General features: G+C 44.4%; 1 protein-coding gene across 1 annotated transcript; it reads right to left on the reverse strand.

Annotated features, from left to right (window-relative positions):
- Nucleotides 1–11,211: 11,211 nt before the first annotated feature.
- Nucleotides 11,212–18,406, reverse strand: fosl2 (FOS like 2, AP-1 transcription factor subunit; the record flags this gene model as incomplete). Its single annotated transcript, XM_043675399.1, has 2 exons — nucleotides 11,212–11,892; nucleotides 18,287–18,406. Coding segments are annotated over 2 exons (651 nt in total), but the record flags the coding sequence as incomplete, so codon positions are not given.

An 18,406-nucleotide genomic window follows, 5' to 3' on the forward strand; every position in this document is an offset into this window, starting at 1 on the left:
CCCTTTCTCTAATTCACACCATTTTTATTTACACACACCCTAGTCTCTCTCACACACAGACACACACGCACATGTTTGCAGACACGCATGCATACATCTGCAGACATGCAGACACACATAAACCCATTCTCTCTGCTTTTGTGATTCCATGGGGAAGTTAGTGATATTGAAACTGCAAATTTAGAGGCATGTTGCGAGACTGATTGCAGCATCCCTTGGGATGTAATCAGACATCATGATTTGAATAATTGTATTCAAAGCACACTAGAAAGTAGACATTTGAGACCAATGGGGGTAATGACTATACACAATGATATCTCTAGGGGTCGGATTTTAAACCCACTCCTCTTTTAGATTTATATCAATGACCTGGACCTGCTATTCAAGGTAAAATGCAAAAGTTTCCATCTGATATCAATTCAGAAATATATGAGAGAACGAGAGGATTGTAACAGGCAGCAGGAGGACATAGACACCTGGCAGATGAAAAGTAATGTATTCAGCAGGAGGGACATGAGTTACGACACATGTCAGAATGTGTAATTTTAATATGGGTGCATGAACAAAGAGATTAGGGGGCATCAGAAAACAAATCTTTAAGGGTAACAGGGCAAATCGAGAAGGTTTTTTTTAGAAGAAGCTCATGTGTTCTTTGATTTATTAATTGAGGAATATAATGCAAAACCAAAGAAGTGAGCATAATCTCTATAAAGGACCATCAGGCCTCAGGTGGAATATCATATTCAGTTCTGGGCACGAGAAGAATTTCAATGACCATTCCATTGAAACTTGGAATGGTATCGAAGAAAGTTACTAAACTAGTACAGGGAATAAGGGATCTCCCGGAGTGAGGGTAGACAGGAGAAACAAAGTTTGCTCTCCTTAAAGCGGAGAAGGTTAAGAGCTGAGCAACGGTTTTGATGGAGTAAACAAGGAGAAAGCTGACAACGGCAGTAGGATCCATGGGACCAACACTGAAAGGCAAATGGACAAAAGAAACAGAGGTAATGTGTGGGAACGTTGTTTCTCTTAGAAAGAGAGATGTTGGAATTTGGAACATACTGATTTCACCGGTGCGGCGCTCTGAAAGCTTGTGATTTTAAATAAACCTGTTGGACTGTAACCTGGTGTCACATGACTTCTGATTTTGTCCACCCCAATCCCACACAGGCACCTCCACATCATACAGAAATACAGTAAACAATGCCTCCGCACCCAGGAACCTCAGATCATGCAGCGATCCCTTTACATCGAGCTTCCTCTCAGACGTGGATCCTGGCAATGTATTTTCCTGCCATGCACGCAACCTCAATCATGACACGCAGCTCTAGTTTATTGACCGCAAGGGTTTGCAGGTTGCCGTCAGGACGCTGCCTGTCTTTTACCGGGACCTGACCACTGTCTGGAACATGGTCAGCTTGTGCTGGGCCTTCCCTCTGTCAGGAATAGCAGGCATCATCAGAGAGCTGTTGCTCAGGAATCCACACCTCCATCTTGGTGGGTTCGAATGGCTAGCGGGAGGGAGTGCCATGGGGGTGACCAGAGTCGGGGACATGCTGGGTGACAGTGGTCTGGGCTCAGTGCTGCCGCAGGAATTGGCATGCAAGGTGATGTCCGGCTTGAAGTCACTGCCATCCGACACCAGTCAGAGCGGAGCTCGTGCACGAGTTGGAGGATGCTTGGGTAAGCAGTAGGATCCCATCTGCGTGTACTCCTGCCCAGATGGATTTTCACATTGGTCCCAGGGTCCTAAACCTCCCCTGGGACACACAATCTGAGCTGCCTCCTCAGTATGTGCTGTGTGTTGGTTAGAGAGGCAAAACAGCGATTTCTGTATAGACTGCTGCTGTACACCATTCACCTTGACCCTTATGTCTGCCTCCCGGACACACTTGGGCATGCCTATTTGCCGCTGGGTTGTGGGAATCCCCAGTGGCGGGCTCCCTACGCGGGAGTCCTCCATCTTTCCCTTGGGTACCTGGGTTGGAGGGTATTGCACGCAACAGTCCATACAGCAGATTGCAGTTCACAGACTCCCAGTCCAACTGCTTATTTTACGGCGCTGTGGAATCCGTGGTCAGTGTATATATTAGTTGTGGGCATTTGCACTCCCTTTTTAGTTAGTTGAAAAATCTTCTGTTGTATGTTTAGTTGCACTGCAGCCCCACTCTGGTGATCTTTGAGCATCTGGTGTGGAGGGGAATGGGTAGATCAGAGGATCTCCTCATGGGTCTGCTCCTGGGCCTGGACAGGCTGGCTATATACAGGTACTGGCAGCAGGGTGTGGAGGGGAGCTGTCTATGCTGACTGCCTGCCCCATTCCATGGTTAGGTTCAAGCCTGGGTGTCCTTGGAGAGAGAGCACGCATTGTCCACCAATGCCCTTGATGCCTTCAGGGAAAGGTAGGCACTGCGGGGGGGTGGAGTGCTTTATTTCCCCCTCCAACTCCATTTTGATTTAGTCCTCTCCTCTTTGTAATGCAACACCTTCATTTTTTTTAATGATAGCATTGCCCTCAACAGGCTTTGCTTGTTAATGTTTTCCTGGTGGATACACACACACACAACCAGAGGCGATTTGGGGCAAACACAAACATTACTGCTGAGTCCTCTTGGGTGCAGTGGTGATGTAGGGAAAGAAATAAGAACACAGAGAAGGATAATAACTGACAGCAGGAGCCTGAAAGGATTGTGGAAGCAGAATCAATAGTTACCTACAAAAGACAATGAGATAAATAGCAGGGGAGTGAGATTAATTGGATAGCAATATCAAAGAGATGGCAGAGGTATGATGGGCTGACTGGGTTAACAATGTGTCATTTGTTAGTTATCAAGACTTCAGCATCAATGGTTAATCGCAGTAAATGTGATTCTGTGGTGAAGGCCAAGACCTTTAGCCTGCTCCAAATAATTGAATTCCAGCCAAAGCTTCAATGGGATGACATCATGGACTTCAAAAGATAACTAATGCATGTTCCTGGATTAATTCAGGAAGTGACAGGCAATTTTGGTACCGCTCCTCTTCTAGACCTGAGACAGTCTATTGTTCTGACCCATGCAACTTACATTACTCTGATGACATAGAAGGAGCCCTATCATGTTGATACCAGCTCTTCAAATGAACATTATTACCGAGTGATATTATTGCTGGACTATTAATCAAGAGACCCAAGTTGTATTTGAGGGTTCTATGCCCAAATCCTGCCATGACTCTATGACAGATGATGGAATTTGAGTTCAATAAAAATCTTGAATTAAAACTTGAATGATAACTATGAAGCTGTTCATTGAGAGAAACAGGTGAGGTGAGGGCACAGTGATTGACTATCAATGATACTGACTGCCTATGTTGGGACCAATGACCTCGGAAGAAAATGTGATCCTGCAAACAGACTTCAGGGAGTTAGGAAGAGAATTGGAAAGTTGGACTTCAAGAGGTCAAAATCTCGCAGTGGTACACAACAGTGAGTGTAGGAATAGGAACATGGAGCAGATGAATGTGTGGCTGAAGAGATTGCACAGGAAAGAGGACTTCAAATTCTTCAGGCCCATTTCTGGGGAGGCGGGAACTGTACAAGTTGGATGGGTTACATCTGAACACAAATTGTACCAACGTCCGTGTGGGGAAGTTTGCCCAACTTGTTGGGGTGGATTTAAACAAGATTGGCAGGGAGATAGGATCCTGACAGAGGACAGAAGCTGAGATGGAATTAGAAATTAAAACATGACTGAATCTAGAGGGGACAGGAAAATGGCCTTCAGAAGAAAAATAAAAATAAAAATAAATTACCCTCTGAAATAGCCCAGCAAACTACTAAGTTGTATCAACCACTAGCAAGTATAAAAAAAAGAATGAAATTAGACAGACTACCTGGCCAGGCTGGCGATAAACAGGCCCAGGCAGCAGGGTGTGGAGCGGGGCTGTCTCTGCCGACTGCCTGCCCCTCTTCTATGGCTCGACTAAAGTATCAGAAAAGGCAGAAACAGACTATCAACTTGCAGAGTTCTCCTCACTAACATCGGGTGGGTCATGCCAAAATGAGGAGAGCTATCTCACAGACTGGTCAAGCAACAGCCTGTCATAATCATTCTCACTGAATCATACCTGAAAATATCCCAGATACCACCATCACCATCCCTGGATACATCCTGTCCCAATGGCAGGACCGACCTGGAAGAGGTGGTGGCACAGTGGTATACAGTCAGAAGAAATTCCCCTGGGAGTCCTCAACATTAACTCTGGGACCCATGAAGTCTCACTGCTTGAGGTAAAACATGGGACAGGAAACTTTCTGCTGATTATCACATACTAACCTCCCTCGGCTGACTCCTCCATGTTGATCAGCACTTGGAGGTCTGAAAGTGGCAAAGGTGCCAAATGTACTCTGGGTGTGTGGTTTCAGGATTCCTGAAGAAGGGCTTATGCCCGAAACGTTGATTCTCCTTCTCCTTTGATGCTGCCTGACCTGCTGCGCTTTTCCAGCAACGCATTTTTAAGCTCTGATCCCCAACATCTGCAGTCCTCACTTTCTCCCTGTGTGGTTTCAATGTCCACTACCAAGAGTGGCTCGACAACAGTCCCACTGATTAAGCTGGTTGGGTCCGAAAGGATATAGTTGGGTCTGTAGCAGATGGTGAGGGAACCAACAAGAGGAAAGAACATACTTGATCTCATGCTTACCAATCTGCCGGCTGTAGATACATCTGATCAAGTTGATATCACAGTCCTTGTGGAGACAAAGTCCTGCTTTCACATCAAAAATACCCTCCATTATGTTGTGTGGCACTATCACTGTGCTGAATGGGACAGATTTCGACCAGATCTAGTAACTCAAGACTAAGTATCCATTAGGCACTGTGGACCATCATTACAATCAATCCAGGGGATCAACCCTGATTCAATGGAGAGTGCAGGAGGGAATGCCAAGAGCAATATCAGGTTTACCTGAAGATGAGGTGTCAACCTGGTGAAGCCACCAACAAGACTGCTTGTCTGCCAAACCATATAAGTAGCAAGTGATAGACAGAGCTAATTGCATCCACAATCAACGGATCAGATCTAAGCTCTGCAGTTCTACAACATCCAGCCATGAATGGTGGTGGACAATTAAACAACTCAGTGGAGGAGGTGGCTCTACAAATATGCCCATCCTCAGTGATGGAGGAGCTCAGCAAATCAGTGCAAAAGAATAAGGATGAAGAATTGTGACATCTTCAGCCAAAAGTGCCGAGTGATCTATCATGACCTCCTCCAGGTGTCCCCAGTATTATAGATACTAGTCTTCAGCCAATTTGATGCATTCCATGTGATATGAAGGTTGGAGACACTGGACACTGTAAAGGCTATGGGGCCTGACAACATTCTGGCAATAGTACAAAAGAGTTGTGCTCCAGAACGTACCATGCCCCTAGCCAACCTATTCCAATACAGCTACAACACTGGCATGTGCTCAACAAGTGGAAAATTGCTCAGCTATGTCAAGGACATAAAAATGGACAAATCCATTCTGCCCAATTATTGCTCCCTTGGTGTACACTCAATTATCAGGAAAGCGATATCAACAGTGCTACAAAGCAGTATCTGCTCAGTGACAAACAGTTTGGGTTCTCAGGGCCACTCAGCTCCTGATGTCATTACAGCATTGGTTCAAATATGGACAAAAGAGCGGAATTCCAGAGGGGAGGTAAGAATGACTGTCCTTGACATCAAGGCAAGGTGCCACATGGGGGACTGAAAGAAGTTTAAAGCACATGGGATCCAGGGTAATTTAGCAAGTCGGATTCAAAATCGGCTTCGTGACAGGAGACAGAGACTGGTGGTGGAAGACCTAAGACTGCAGGCTGGTGTCCAGTAGTGTACCACAGGGATCAGTGCTGGGTCTCGTATTGTTCATGCTACATATGTACTGGATATATAACAGGAACGTGGTGGGGATGATCAGTAAGTTTCAGATTATGATAACACTGTGAAGGGTACAGACAGGGTCAATAGAAAGCAGCTCTTTCCTTAATTGTTGGGTCAATAACAAGGGGTCATCATTTTATCATGAAGGACAGGGGATTAAGTGGGGATTTGAGGAAAGATGTTGTCATACAGACTATGGTGGGGAGACTGGAATGCACTGCCTGGGAGGGTAGTTGAGTGGAAAATTTTCCAATGTTTAAAAAGTACTTGAACACTTGAATTGTCATAACATTTATATAGGCGAAAGTGGGTACTGCAGATGCTGAGATTAGAGTCAAGGCACAGCAGGTCAGGCAACATCCGAGGAGCAGGAAAATCGATGTTTCGGGCAAAAGCCCTTCATCAGGACATTCAGCAAAAAAAAACAAAATATGATTCTTGACAAGTTAACAATTTGCTTTCTTCAATAACTGAATCCCAACTTGAATGCAATCCATTTTTGCTGCAGTGTGTAACACAGAAATTTCACTTCCCGGAGTAGCTCAGAGTGTGTGCAACGTCTCAGTACATCAAGGCTATGATCCATATTGGTTCAGAAAACAGCAATAATCTAAAATATTGATTTGTTGTTTAATAAATACTGACACGTACAATTTTGAATAGCAAAAGTAGACCTGACTGACTTTTTTTACAATTATTCATATTTTCTTTAAAAAAGAACAGTTAATCATACAGATTTACAATTCCTTATCATGGTCCCCGTGTGATAGATTGGAGATCTCAATGTTTTCACTGCATTCATTCCTGTTGCCTTATGATCATTATTGATGTCTAGTCCATCCAGCACAACATTTATACACCCCTAGGGAAGTCATGTCTCTCGACCTTAGGCCCAGTTAAAGTCCCTTTCGTTTACCCAGTTGTACTATTAATTCCTCTATCTACGGTAGTGGGCTCGGACCCTAATAACAGACGTTTACAATGTTTCACATCTTCACCTGTGGAGAAATTAAATTCCCTGGATTCTCCTCCTCATAACTCATTCTGAATCAAGTTCACAAACCTATGGGACTCCTCAACTCCCTCACCCATCTGATCATTTCAAGCATTTTTAAAAATCAAAATCATAAGGATGGTTTCATCGAACCACCATTTGACTTGCCTTACCTCCTCTCCCCCTCCTTTTTAAAGTACAGGACAGGACAACAGCTCTGAGCATGTCCCTCACCAAGTGCACTGAATATCACAAGACTGTAAACTGTGGATATAAAGGCAGACATTCTTGAAAAATTCACACTAAAATCTAATGTTTCCCAATTAAATCTCCCTGAAATATTTATAATATGATCCAAGGCCATCCAATGTTTGTCACCTCTTTTGGTCCTGCCATTATATAACATTCCTGAGAAGTCTTGGCCTTCAATCCACTCAGGCTTAGCAGCCCTCACTGGCCCTTTATACTGCACAGTACTAATTTAAATTCCAGCATTGAGCCTTAAGAGTTGAGCACACTGGGAATACCAAGTTATACTGGTGACTCTACATTACTTTACACCTTTGTACAACTTCAGCCTAACTGCGGACGATATAATGCAAGTTTGAGATGAATTGATTTCCCACAGTTCTCATTTGGATTCTGGCTGATCAGTTTTGTATCTCCAGCAACTTTTCTCTCTAGGCCTTTCCAACTTTCGCTATGTTTCTTTATCTCTGTTACCAGTCTCTCAGGAGCTAGGTATATCATCTGAATCATAGCCAATCTGTACTAAGTGATGTAAAATTTGATTATTGTGGGCAATAATACCGAAATGCTGATTTCATCATCACCTCTTTCATGGTCAATTTGTGCAAATATCTGAACATGCAAAGTATTCTGGTCTATGATGGGTCACTCACCTCAAAAGAATTTTTTTTTAAAATTTAGAAATAAATTCAACAAATCCTTTCTTTAAATTAACCCAAAATAGAGGCACTGCTACTTCTGCAGTCTTTTTCTCATGCATTTCCTCCTCAATCCCTGCAACTGCAATTCTCCGAACTAAAACCCAATCTGCTCTAAGCATACACCCCAAGGTTTAGCTTGCGGTATCAAATTGACCTGCCCACAGCAGTAATGTTTGATCAAGTAAGGACACAAGGCTAAGTGAATACAAATCATTTGGCCCAACAAGTGTTGATTTATCATCCAACACAGCAACATTGCAGTATGTAGTAAGTGGTCCCAACTAAGAGCAGCTGTTCAGTATAAGCAAAAGGCCCCCATAAAAAAGCTAAGGTGCTCAATGAGCCATTGAGTGAAACTTCCTCCAGTAGGTTTTCAAATGACTCAACATTTTAAAAAAGATGTACATCCTGCTGAGTGTCCAAGTGTACAGCTCAGATAGTATCTCCCTCCTCATCATAATATTTCTCATTGCCTTTTCTCTCTGACCGCAACACTGAGCTAATGCAATCCACACTCCTCTGAACACGTACCTAGTTCCTTCCAAGTTTCAAATCCATCACCAAACACATACTTCCGCCACCTCTCTTCATTGTCAAAGCTATATTCATAGCGTCATCTCCTAACCTTGTTCTCTCCTAGGAGTTCGCAACATGGAACTCCACACCTCCCTCATTCATTCCCCCCTTCCTCCTGGAAAATGTTGGTTTATAAAGGTTCAGGCCTGATTCCACCCACCCCCCAATTCCTTCATGCCTGACCACTTATCCTGAACAGTCCATCAAAAAGGTCAGGCTCATAGCTGTAACATCATTTTGCTTAGCTCCTGGGAATTTTCAGAGTATCACAGAATCCCTACAATGTGGAAGCAGGCCATTCAGCCCTTTGAGTCCACATCGACCCACCGAAGAGCATCCCACCCAGCCCCACCGCCCTATCCTATCACTATTTCCCATGGCTAATCCACCTAACCTGCACATCTTTGGACACTATGGGCAATTTTGGCACAGACATTCCACCTAACCTACACATCTTTGGACTGGTAAAAATTTTGGGCACAACAGAAAAACGATGCTGTACTGTCCACCAACATCACTGTCCCTCAACCCTCACTCTCACCTGGAGCAATGCCACGGGTGGTCAGCTAGTACAATATGAAAACCAGTGTAACGCTTTTATTGTCAAAAATCAACAGTTCATTGGAGACCTGCTCGAACAGTAAACACATTTTCTACTATGATCAGTCAATTTTAATTCAGGAAACAACCAAATAAAACCATAAACATAATTCAAAGAGGAATTAAATAAACAAAAGGCTGGAAAATGCCTGCTTCATTTTTGTTGCTGGGGTCTGTTCGAGAAATCAGTAGAATAAAGCAGACTGGCCCCCAACAAATTGATGGTTCCAATCAAACAGGCAATGTGGTGTGGTGGTGTTGAAGGGGAACAAGGCCAAAGTTCTGGCTCTCCCTCCCTTCTTACTGTCTGTTGACTGCATCCATATCGCCTAGCATCAAAAGGTGAAAAGAGACAATTGGGGTTTATTGTCCACCAGGTGTAATGGGGAAAATAAAAGAATTTATGCCCCATTGCAGAAAAAAAGGGCACTTTCAATCATCTCACTGTTACATTCTACACAACAAAGCCTCTACCAATCAGAATCAACTTGTCAATCGATTGGCACTCCCGGCTCCATATAAAACACTGCTTTCCCTTTACATTGGCACTCTTGCAAATTGTCCAGATAAGTGTAAGATTAAAAAAAAATTTGACAAAGTGTCTTTTTCTCTGCAATGTGAGAGCTCTTTTCTCCCAAATGACTACTTGTACCATTGTTGGAAATTAATCCATTTTGCATAGAAACTTTGCTCGCATATTGACTACAGGGAAAACATCCTGGGGCGTTGTTTTCAACCACGGTCATTAGCAAAAATTTGACATTTCACAAAAGTCTGACACTTTCCAGCCTCTGGGGGAAGAAAAACACATTTCAATGCTCCAGAATAGATGTTTGTAGTCTGCTGCCATAAGCCTCACAGTCCAGTCCGTGAGCGAATAACAACGACCTTTCCAAAATCAGGACAAGCCAAAAATCTTCAATAGAAATCCATTTGTTCCACTTCAGAGTCAGAGGGGTGTTGAGATTTTGGGGGTTACCATGGAATTTTCTCAGAAAAAGTGGACATTTCTTGGACAAGAATCGATATTGATGAGGGAGGTCCCTTGATCCATCTCAGAAGAACGAATAAATAATTTTGTCATTCCAACACCCACCACCTTATCCAACTGACCCTTGAGTGGTCAAGTGATTATGCGTTTGCCCTTAGTTCAAAGGATAAGTTCATCCCAAGCATTAATTACTCTGCACAAAGAGGTCCAACACAATTTCGATCCTTTTGCTGGGCGTTTCAGTAGTGTTCTCGATTTACTTTCAGATACACAAACAGACCGGCACACACAGGTGGGACTACTCTTCTTAACACTAATGAATACCAGCTTTCCTAGTCCTCCTGTCATCATTACATAAGCAAACCTTTGAGCCAAAATTCCACATCCTGTCCTGACTTCATCAGTCCCACAATCCTTTCATTTTCCAACTTGGAGCTTTTACAGTCTATTTCCATTATTCACTTAAATTTAAAAAAAATATAAATACTACAGTTAAAGTCAAAAGGCAGAAGGGGTATATGGTTGAGGTTGGAAGGGCACAAGATAATCATTCCGCTGTAATATTGTGATACAAGTCCTTTTGCTCTATTAATGCTGAAATCCAAAAGGTTTGACAGCAATTCCAGTATTGCAAAAACTTTTCAGAATATCACTGAGGCATGTCAGAAGCGTCACAGAGTAACTTGTTCTTTACAGGACATGAACGTCACATTAGAGAGCGGTTTCCATCCCAGACTCTGCCGGTAACGAAAGAATTGCAAAAATGGAGATAGCACGAGGTTTAAAATTAAAAGTACTTGCGTGGTCCAAAACCTGAAGTGATACACTGTGGATTGTTGACATCTCCCTGTGTAGTAAAACCTTTGAGGAAGAAAAGAAAATCAGGAAAGGATGTTTCAAAATGGAGTTCAGAACACAGGCTTCTCCTGTTGCCTGGTATTGGTTGACTTTTGACAGTTTGGAAAGGGCTGATCATCCTGCCGATGGGTGTTGACATGGTAATAGCTTCCTCGTGGCTGCAGTTCTCCTGCTCCCACCCCTCTCAGCCTCAGACCATGGTCCACCACAGAATGCTATTGATAAGTGACTACATTCGGTGGTGACTACCACATCCAAGTTTCTTGAACTATTTCACCTGTCTCCCCACCCCCCCCAATCCCACTTCCCTCCCCCAAGCAATGATCCCAACCCTCTCCACTCCCTAACCCACACTCCCTTCCCCCCGCGAGTCTGAAGTGTTTATAAGTAGTTCGATCCCACAAACTCTGGTCAGCACAACAAAGTCCATTTCCATCTCTCGCGATATCCCGTGGGCTGGGCGGTGGAGAGGATTTCCCACACATTCCTCAGAGAGCAAGTAAGGTTGGGGAGTTCAAGGAGTCCGAAGATTGATCGCCACTGCTGCTGCTCCTGCGGTGGGCCTTAGAGCAAGACTCTGAGGCAGGCTCTTGGTCAAGGCTGGGCACATTGGGGTAAGTGAAGACTAGACTGGCAGCACACGGGGTGATGTTAGCTGCAGGCGTGGAAGTCACCACCACTGGCGTGTTTAGGGGTTCAGCCTCCAGGAAGTAGCTGTTGGCTATGGAGATGTCAGTCACCGGCTTGATGACCGACCTCTGTGGTTTGGACACGGCATTGGACATGGCCAACTTCGATTCTTCTTCTTCTTCTGGCTCCTGCTTGACCACCACCGAGTTAGGCATCCGTCCAGCCCGTGGCTCAGGGGACGGGGAATGTCTCCTGCAGTCATTCCCAGGCGCCATTTTGCAAACAGGTTTGTGGGCGACCAGCATGAATTCCAGCTTCTCCTTCTCCTTCTGCAGCACAGCGATTTCTTTCTGAAGACCAGACTTCTCCTCTTCAAGTTTCTCGGTTTCCTGAAAGAAAGAAAAGATAACAACACAAAAAAAAATTATTACTTCATTTTCCACATGAGCGAATGATGTGTTTTTTCCCTTCCAGTGAGCCCACACACTGCGAATTTAAGGGCAATACGTGGGGACCTAAATCGATCTCCAATTCGTTTACATGTGAAACACAGCAGAGGTGCAGCTGTGGCTCAATTGGCAGCACTCTCAATTCTGGACCAAGGGTTCCTGGTTCAAATCCCACTCCAGGGCTTGACCTGACAGCCCAGTGCAGTACTCAGGGGATGTCATACTGTCAGAAGCACTACATACCAGAGGAGACTTCAAACCCAGGTCCCACTTAACAAGATGTGTGTACATAAAAGATCCCATGGGGAAGGGAGAGGGGCATTGTTCCTGCTGCCTTCACCAATATTTATCAGCATCACAAAAACTGATCAGTAGTTATCACATCGCTGAAAATGAACTGCTGCCTTTCCTGCATTATGGCAGGAGCTACATTTCAGAAATATTTCATTGGCTAAGGACCTTGGTTATGCAAGGCCCTATGTAAATGCAGAATGCTTCTTTCTAAACAAGTTATATATTTGGATGTATCTTTGTTTCTTTTCTGTATTCCTCTTCCTTTTCTTCATCTCTCTCTCTCGCCTTCCTTCCTTCTTTCTTTCTAATCAAGTGGAACCTGGCAGTCCTCTTCACTGTTATTGTCCCTAGTCCAAATCCAAACGTTGCCATGATCCAGTGGATGTGAGATACTGCCAGCGAATCCCACACACCTCTGAATGTGCTGGTCTGGTTCATAAGTGCAGGAAATTTCTTTTGGTTGCCTCTCACGTTTCTTTGATTCCCTTCTGCCGGGGTCTGACAAACCCCCACTTTATGTCGTTACAGTCGGGCAATCATAAAGGGTTGCAAACCCTCCAGGATTGTCAAAGACCCTCTCAGACTTAAAAGATTAGCCTCCGGGAGGCAAGTCATAGGGCTATTAAAGTAATGTCAGACTTTACCATTTCCTTCAAAAACATTTGTTTGCTGTAAAATTGAGAGAGAAAAGACTGTTTGGCTGAACATTAGGAATTTTTAAAGTGGTTAACAATAGTAATAGGAAGTCAGTCCATTGTAAAGACAGAAGCGTAGATGTAGATGAGTTCTTGAGCTAAAATCTCAAGGGTAATGTTCATAGTTGGCAAACCGAGTAGATACGTTACTGAACTAAAGCCTGACAGTACACGTTTAAAACCTGTTAGGCTGTGGAAATGTTCACAGAACAGTTTCCTCCTTTGATGTAATTGTGCAGCCCATTGTACCCTTGCCAGTTCTCTGCACGTGTAATTGACATGCTCCCACTCTGCTCCCATTTCCTGCTGCCCTCGTTTTTATTTCTTCAGATAATGACCTTTTGAAAGCCACAATTAATTCTGCCTCCACCACACTTACAAGCAGCACATTCCAGCAGCACATCCATTTAATGTATCACTCATTAAAAATTGTCTAATGAAACTTGGGCGTCGCTGGCTGAGTCAGCATTTATTGCCCATCCCTAATCATCTTGGAGAAGGCGGTGGTGAGCTGTCTTCCTGAATCACTGCACTTCTTGGGATGTAGGGAAGTACACAGTGCTGTTAGGGAGCTCCAGGATTTCAACTATAGAATCCCTACAGCGTGGAAGCAAGCTATTTAGTACATCGAGTCCACACCAACCCTTGAAAGAGCACCCAACCCAAGCCCCTACCCTTCCCCCATAACCTCACATTTCCCATGGCTAACACACCTAGCTTTCACGTCCCTGGACACCACGGGCAACGTAGCACGGCCAATCCACTGAAACTGCACATCTCTGGAGTGTGGGAAGAAACCCATACAGTCACAGGGAGAATGTGCAAACTCCACACAGTCACCCGATGCAGGAATCGGGTCCCTGGTGCTGTGAGGCACCAGTGCTAACCACTGAGCCACCTTGCCACCCCTGCAGTTCATCTTGCAGATGGTACAGACTGCTGCCCTGTGCATTGGTAAAGGGTGTAAATGTTGAAGCTGATGAAATTTGTGATAATAACGCAGGCTGCTTCCTCCTAGATGTTGTTTATTCGCTGGTTGTTGGAGCTGCACTCATCCAGGCCAGTGGGAAGCATTCCATTACATTCCTGCTTTGTGTCTTTGGGAAAACATGCTGCAGAAATCCTAGTCTTTGAACCGCTCTTGCGGCCACAGTATCAAAGATGGCTCGTCTAGTTCAGTTGCTGGCTAATGATAACCCCCTGTAATATTGATGGCATAGGATTCAGCAATGGAATACCATCAAAGACTATAGGGGGCTGGTCAGATTCCATTTTAACAGGGATGCTCATTGCCTGGCCCCATGCCATTTGCCAGTGGTCATCCCATGCTAGAGTTTTCCCAGGCCTTGCTTCTCTACTGAATTTAGGGAGGCGGGAAAATCATTGGCAAAGAAACTGAAGATCATTGGGCCTAGGACAGTGATCCTGAGGAACCTTATCACAGTGCAATTTTTTCCACAAACTGTGGGTGTCACTGGGTGGTCAGTACTTGCTGCCCATCCCTAGCTGCTCTGAAACGGAGGGGATTGTGAGGCCGTTTCTATTTTTTTATATCATTCACAGGACGTGGGCATCATTGGTTAGGTCAGCATTTACTATCCATCCCTAATTGCCCAGAGGGCAGTTAAGAGTCAACCACATTGTTGGGTCTGTAGGCCAGAGCAGTTAAGGATGGCAGTTTCCTTCGCTAAAGGGAATTAGTGAACCAGATGGGTTTTTCCAACAACTGACAATAGATCCATGGTCATCATAAGACTCTTAATTCCAAACTGTCTTTTCCAGAGGAAAGCTGAAAAGTGACCTCATTACTATGGGTCTGGAGTAGAAGAGAGATTTTAAAAAGACACAGTGGACAATTTTTTATACAGAGGATGATTTGCATGTGGAATGAACTTTCTGAAAAAGTGGTGGATGTGGGTACAATTACAATGTTTAAAAGACATTTGGATAGATACATGAATAGGAAAGTATATGAAAAATTTGGAGGGATATGGTCTAGGAGCAGAAAGGTGGGACTAGTTTAGTTTTGGATTATGTTCGGCATGGACTGGTTAGACCGAAGGGCCTGTTTCTATGCTGGATGACTCTCTGGCTCTATGTGGCCTGCACCAGACAAGGATGGAAGATTTCTTTTCTCAAAGGCATTAAATTTACTGCAATGTCCTGGGACTGAGTTGATTGACTTCCCATGACCGAAGCCAGCTTCCTCTGTGCTCCAACTCCAAGCAGTGGAGAGATTACCCCTGGATTCCGAACATCTCAAGTTAGAGCTCATGGATACCATTTTCAGTTAAATTCTGTCTGGATATCAACAGCAGACACTCCTAGCTCAGCTTGCTGTGTAAAACACTTTTTATTTCCTCATGCCATCGTTGCTTGAGCACTGGTGTCCTTTGGTTCTTCATCCTTGGATCAGGGGGAGCATTTGCTCCCAGTCTACTCTGTCCACATCCCCCACGGTTTCAAATACACCTCACTGAATCTCCTCTCAACCTCCTCTTATGCAAAGCCCCAGTTTTTCCAATCCATCAAATGTAACTTGACGGTCCTCATCCCTGGAACCATTCTTGTGAATCTTTTCCCAAAATGATGCCCTCAGCTGGATGCATTGCTCCAGTTGAAGTTGAATCATTCTCTATGTCTTCATTTATGAAGTCCAGCGTTCCATATGCTTTATTATCCATTTTCTTGACCTTACCTGTGATCCTCAATGATTTATTTACAAATACACCCAGATCTTGTACCCCCTTTTTTGGATTATGCCCTTTAATGCACTCCCTTTCTTACCCAGTCAATGCTACACTCTCGATCATCTACTTTATCCTCATATTTTATGCTCATTTGCTTTGGAGATAACAACCTTCAAGTTGCTGCTCTCTCTCTCTCTCTCAGTTCAATAAAGTCTGCCTTCAGGACCTTACCCCCAACACCGCTATTGGTTCAAGGTGGATGATGTCAGAGACACCCGTGACACCCCAGAAATGCCTAGCTCTTCCCTGAGCTGCCGAAGCTGGGCTTCTTAAAGCATTTTTTTTCTGTTCTCCACATAAGCCAGTCGCAATATTATGAACTAAGTCCCAGCTGCACAGTTTAGATGAATCACCCATCACACCAGCAACGCAGAGACTCTCAGGAGCCTCCTACACTAGCTACATCATCTTTCCCATTGACCCATTCTGACTCTGCCCACAAATGTGGTTATTTTTTTAAAGTTCATTCACAGGATGAGGGCACCTCTGGCTAGGCCAGAATTTATTGCCCATCCCTAATTGGCTAGAGGGCAGTTATGAGTCAACGATATTGTTGTGGGTCTGGAATCAAGTGTAGTCCAGACAAGGATAGTAGCATCCTTCCCCTAAATGGAAATTAGTGAACTAGATGAATTTTTCCTGACAATTGATTCAAGGTCACCATCAGACTTTTAATTCCAGATTTTCTTTGATTTCAAGTTCCACCATTTGCTTTGGCAGGATTCAAACCCAAGTCCCCAGAAGATTATCTGGGGTCTCTGGATTAACAGTAGAGCAATAACACCACTCGGCCACCACCTGCCCAGCACTGTCCTGCAGTACCAATGTATAACACGACAGAGACTTCTCCAGCCCAAGGTACCAGACTATGACTCCACCTTCAGAGAACAAAACCAAGGTCTTAAATAAATGAAGACTTGCAAATCAGGTGGCTTTCATAGGCTGAACTCTATATATTTGTGTTGGAGGGCTCCATTTGACAAACCCAGAACAAATAGGACTGGCTGGGAGCAGCTAAGGGAACTGGAGGGTTATATCGCTGGTTATATTTAGTTTTCCTTCATTTACCTACACCGACGTCCCAACCTTGCCTTCAATCTAGCTACACCGCACCCTTGGTTTTGAGGTGGAGAGGGAAGAGGGAGAGAAACTGTGCACTCCAATGCATTTGAGGTTAGCTTTAAAATGACAATTGCTACACAAAAAAATACAAGGCAAGAAGATATTGTTCTGGCTTTGGGTATTTATTGAGTTTTCCAAGAGGTACATTGCCAATTGCTAATGTGTCAGGAATGGTGATGAGAACCTTTTGGTGGTATGCAGACTAGGATTTTTGAAGAAAGAAGAGTGAGGGGCCTTAAGAAACTGTACTGCACAGACAAGGACCAGAGAAAGGCTTGCCTCACGAACAGCAAGTTTCTGCTTGCTTGTGTGAAACAATGCACAGATCTGTTTCTCAATGTTGCTCTTTGCAGGGTGACCCGCTTCTGGCACAGACGCTTTCTTTGCAAGATCCTACATGTTGCTTTAGAAGACATGAAAATGTTTTGTGGCATCAATATTCTAGCAAACTCTTAAAATATTGTGATCGCAATCATCCTGGCAGAGTGCAGAGATTCTGACCGTTAAACATTTATAATATTTCAACTTTAAAGCTGGGAGAGTGCCTGACTAAGACAGAGCAGGGAGCACAAAGTGGACCAGCAAACTGCAGCTGGATAATTACATGCAACTCAGCACGCCCCGAGTTCCGCATGTGTGTGCGGCTTGGCACACCTCAGGTTCCGCCTGTGCGGGCGGCTCAGCGCGCCCAGAGTTCCGCCTGTGCGGGCGGCTCAGCGCGCCCAGAGTTCCGCCTGTGCGGGCGGCTCAGCATGTCCTGATCCATATGCTGGAGCATATCTCAAACCATATCTGGACACCCAGATCATTATATCCCAATCCACATTTGAACGCTTGGATTGATACATCCCAAACAACATCTGTACGCGTGTATATCAGTATATTCCTATCCACATCAATACCACCCGAACACCACATGACTGTACACAGTGCATGTATATTCCCAATGCAATTGCATGGATAAGTATTTGTTGAAATAAAGAGCCTTTTCTATGCTGCAGATTATTCAGTGAATGGAGCTGCCTTGGTTCACAGGAGGTGCTGTCTGTCACCTCGTTCCCACCTATTGATGGATTACAGATTGAGCAGTTGCAAGTGGCATGGTGATTTCAGGGGCAGGGCTAGACTGTACATCAGGAGGTTCACTCGAGCTGCCAGCTCTCTCCCCTCACACTCCCAGCAATGGCAGCCTGACCCCTCCAACTTGACTACACAGACTCTTCACATCAATTGGCAAACCTCAAGGCACCCAATTGGATGGACATTGACCAGTGAGCAGCCCCTCCCTCCTCTTCAACACAATTGTTTATAAAATAATTAACAAACATATTGAAAGTAAATGGACCATAAAGTAAAGAGACAATTTAGTTTCCAGTCTTATTCCTGGAGATTCAGGATAATTGTGGGTGTTTGTTGCCAGGGTATAACTGGCCTCTACTAAAGTTGGACACAGTTATATCCTCGTATACTTACGTCTTGAAGCCTTTCTGTGAGTTCACGACGTCTGTTCCGACATTTCGCAGCAGCCAACTTGTTTCTTTCTCGCCGAACTCTTCTCTTCTCTTCTTCCTCTGGAGTAAGCTGCTCAAAGAA

This window comes from Chiloscyllium plagiosum, chromosome 3 (assembly GCF_004010195.1).
Source record: "Chiloscyllium plagiosum isolate BGI_BamShark_2017 chromosome 3, ASM401019v2, whole genome shotgun sequence".
Taxonomy (NCBI): Eukaryota; Metazoa; Chordata; class Chondrichthyes; order Orectolobiformes; family Hemiscylliidae; genus Chiloscyllium; species Chiloscyllium plagiosum.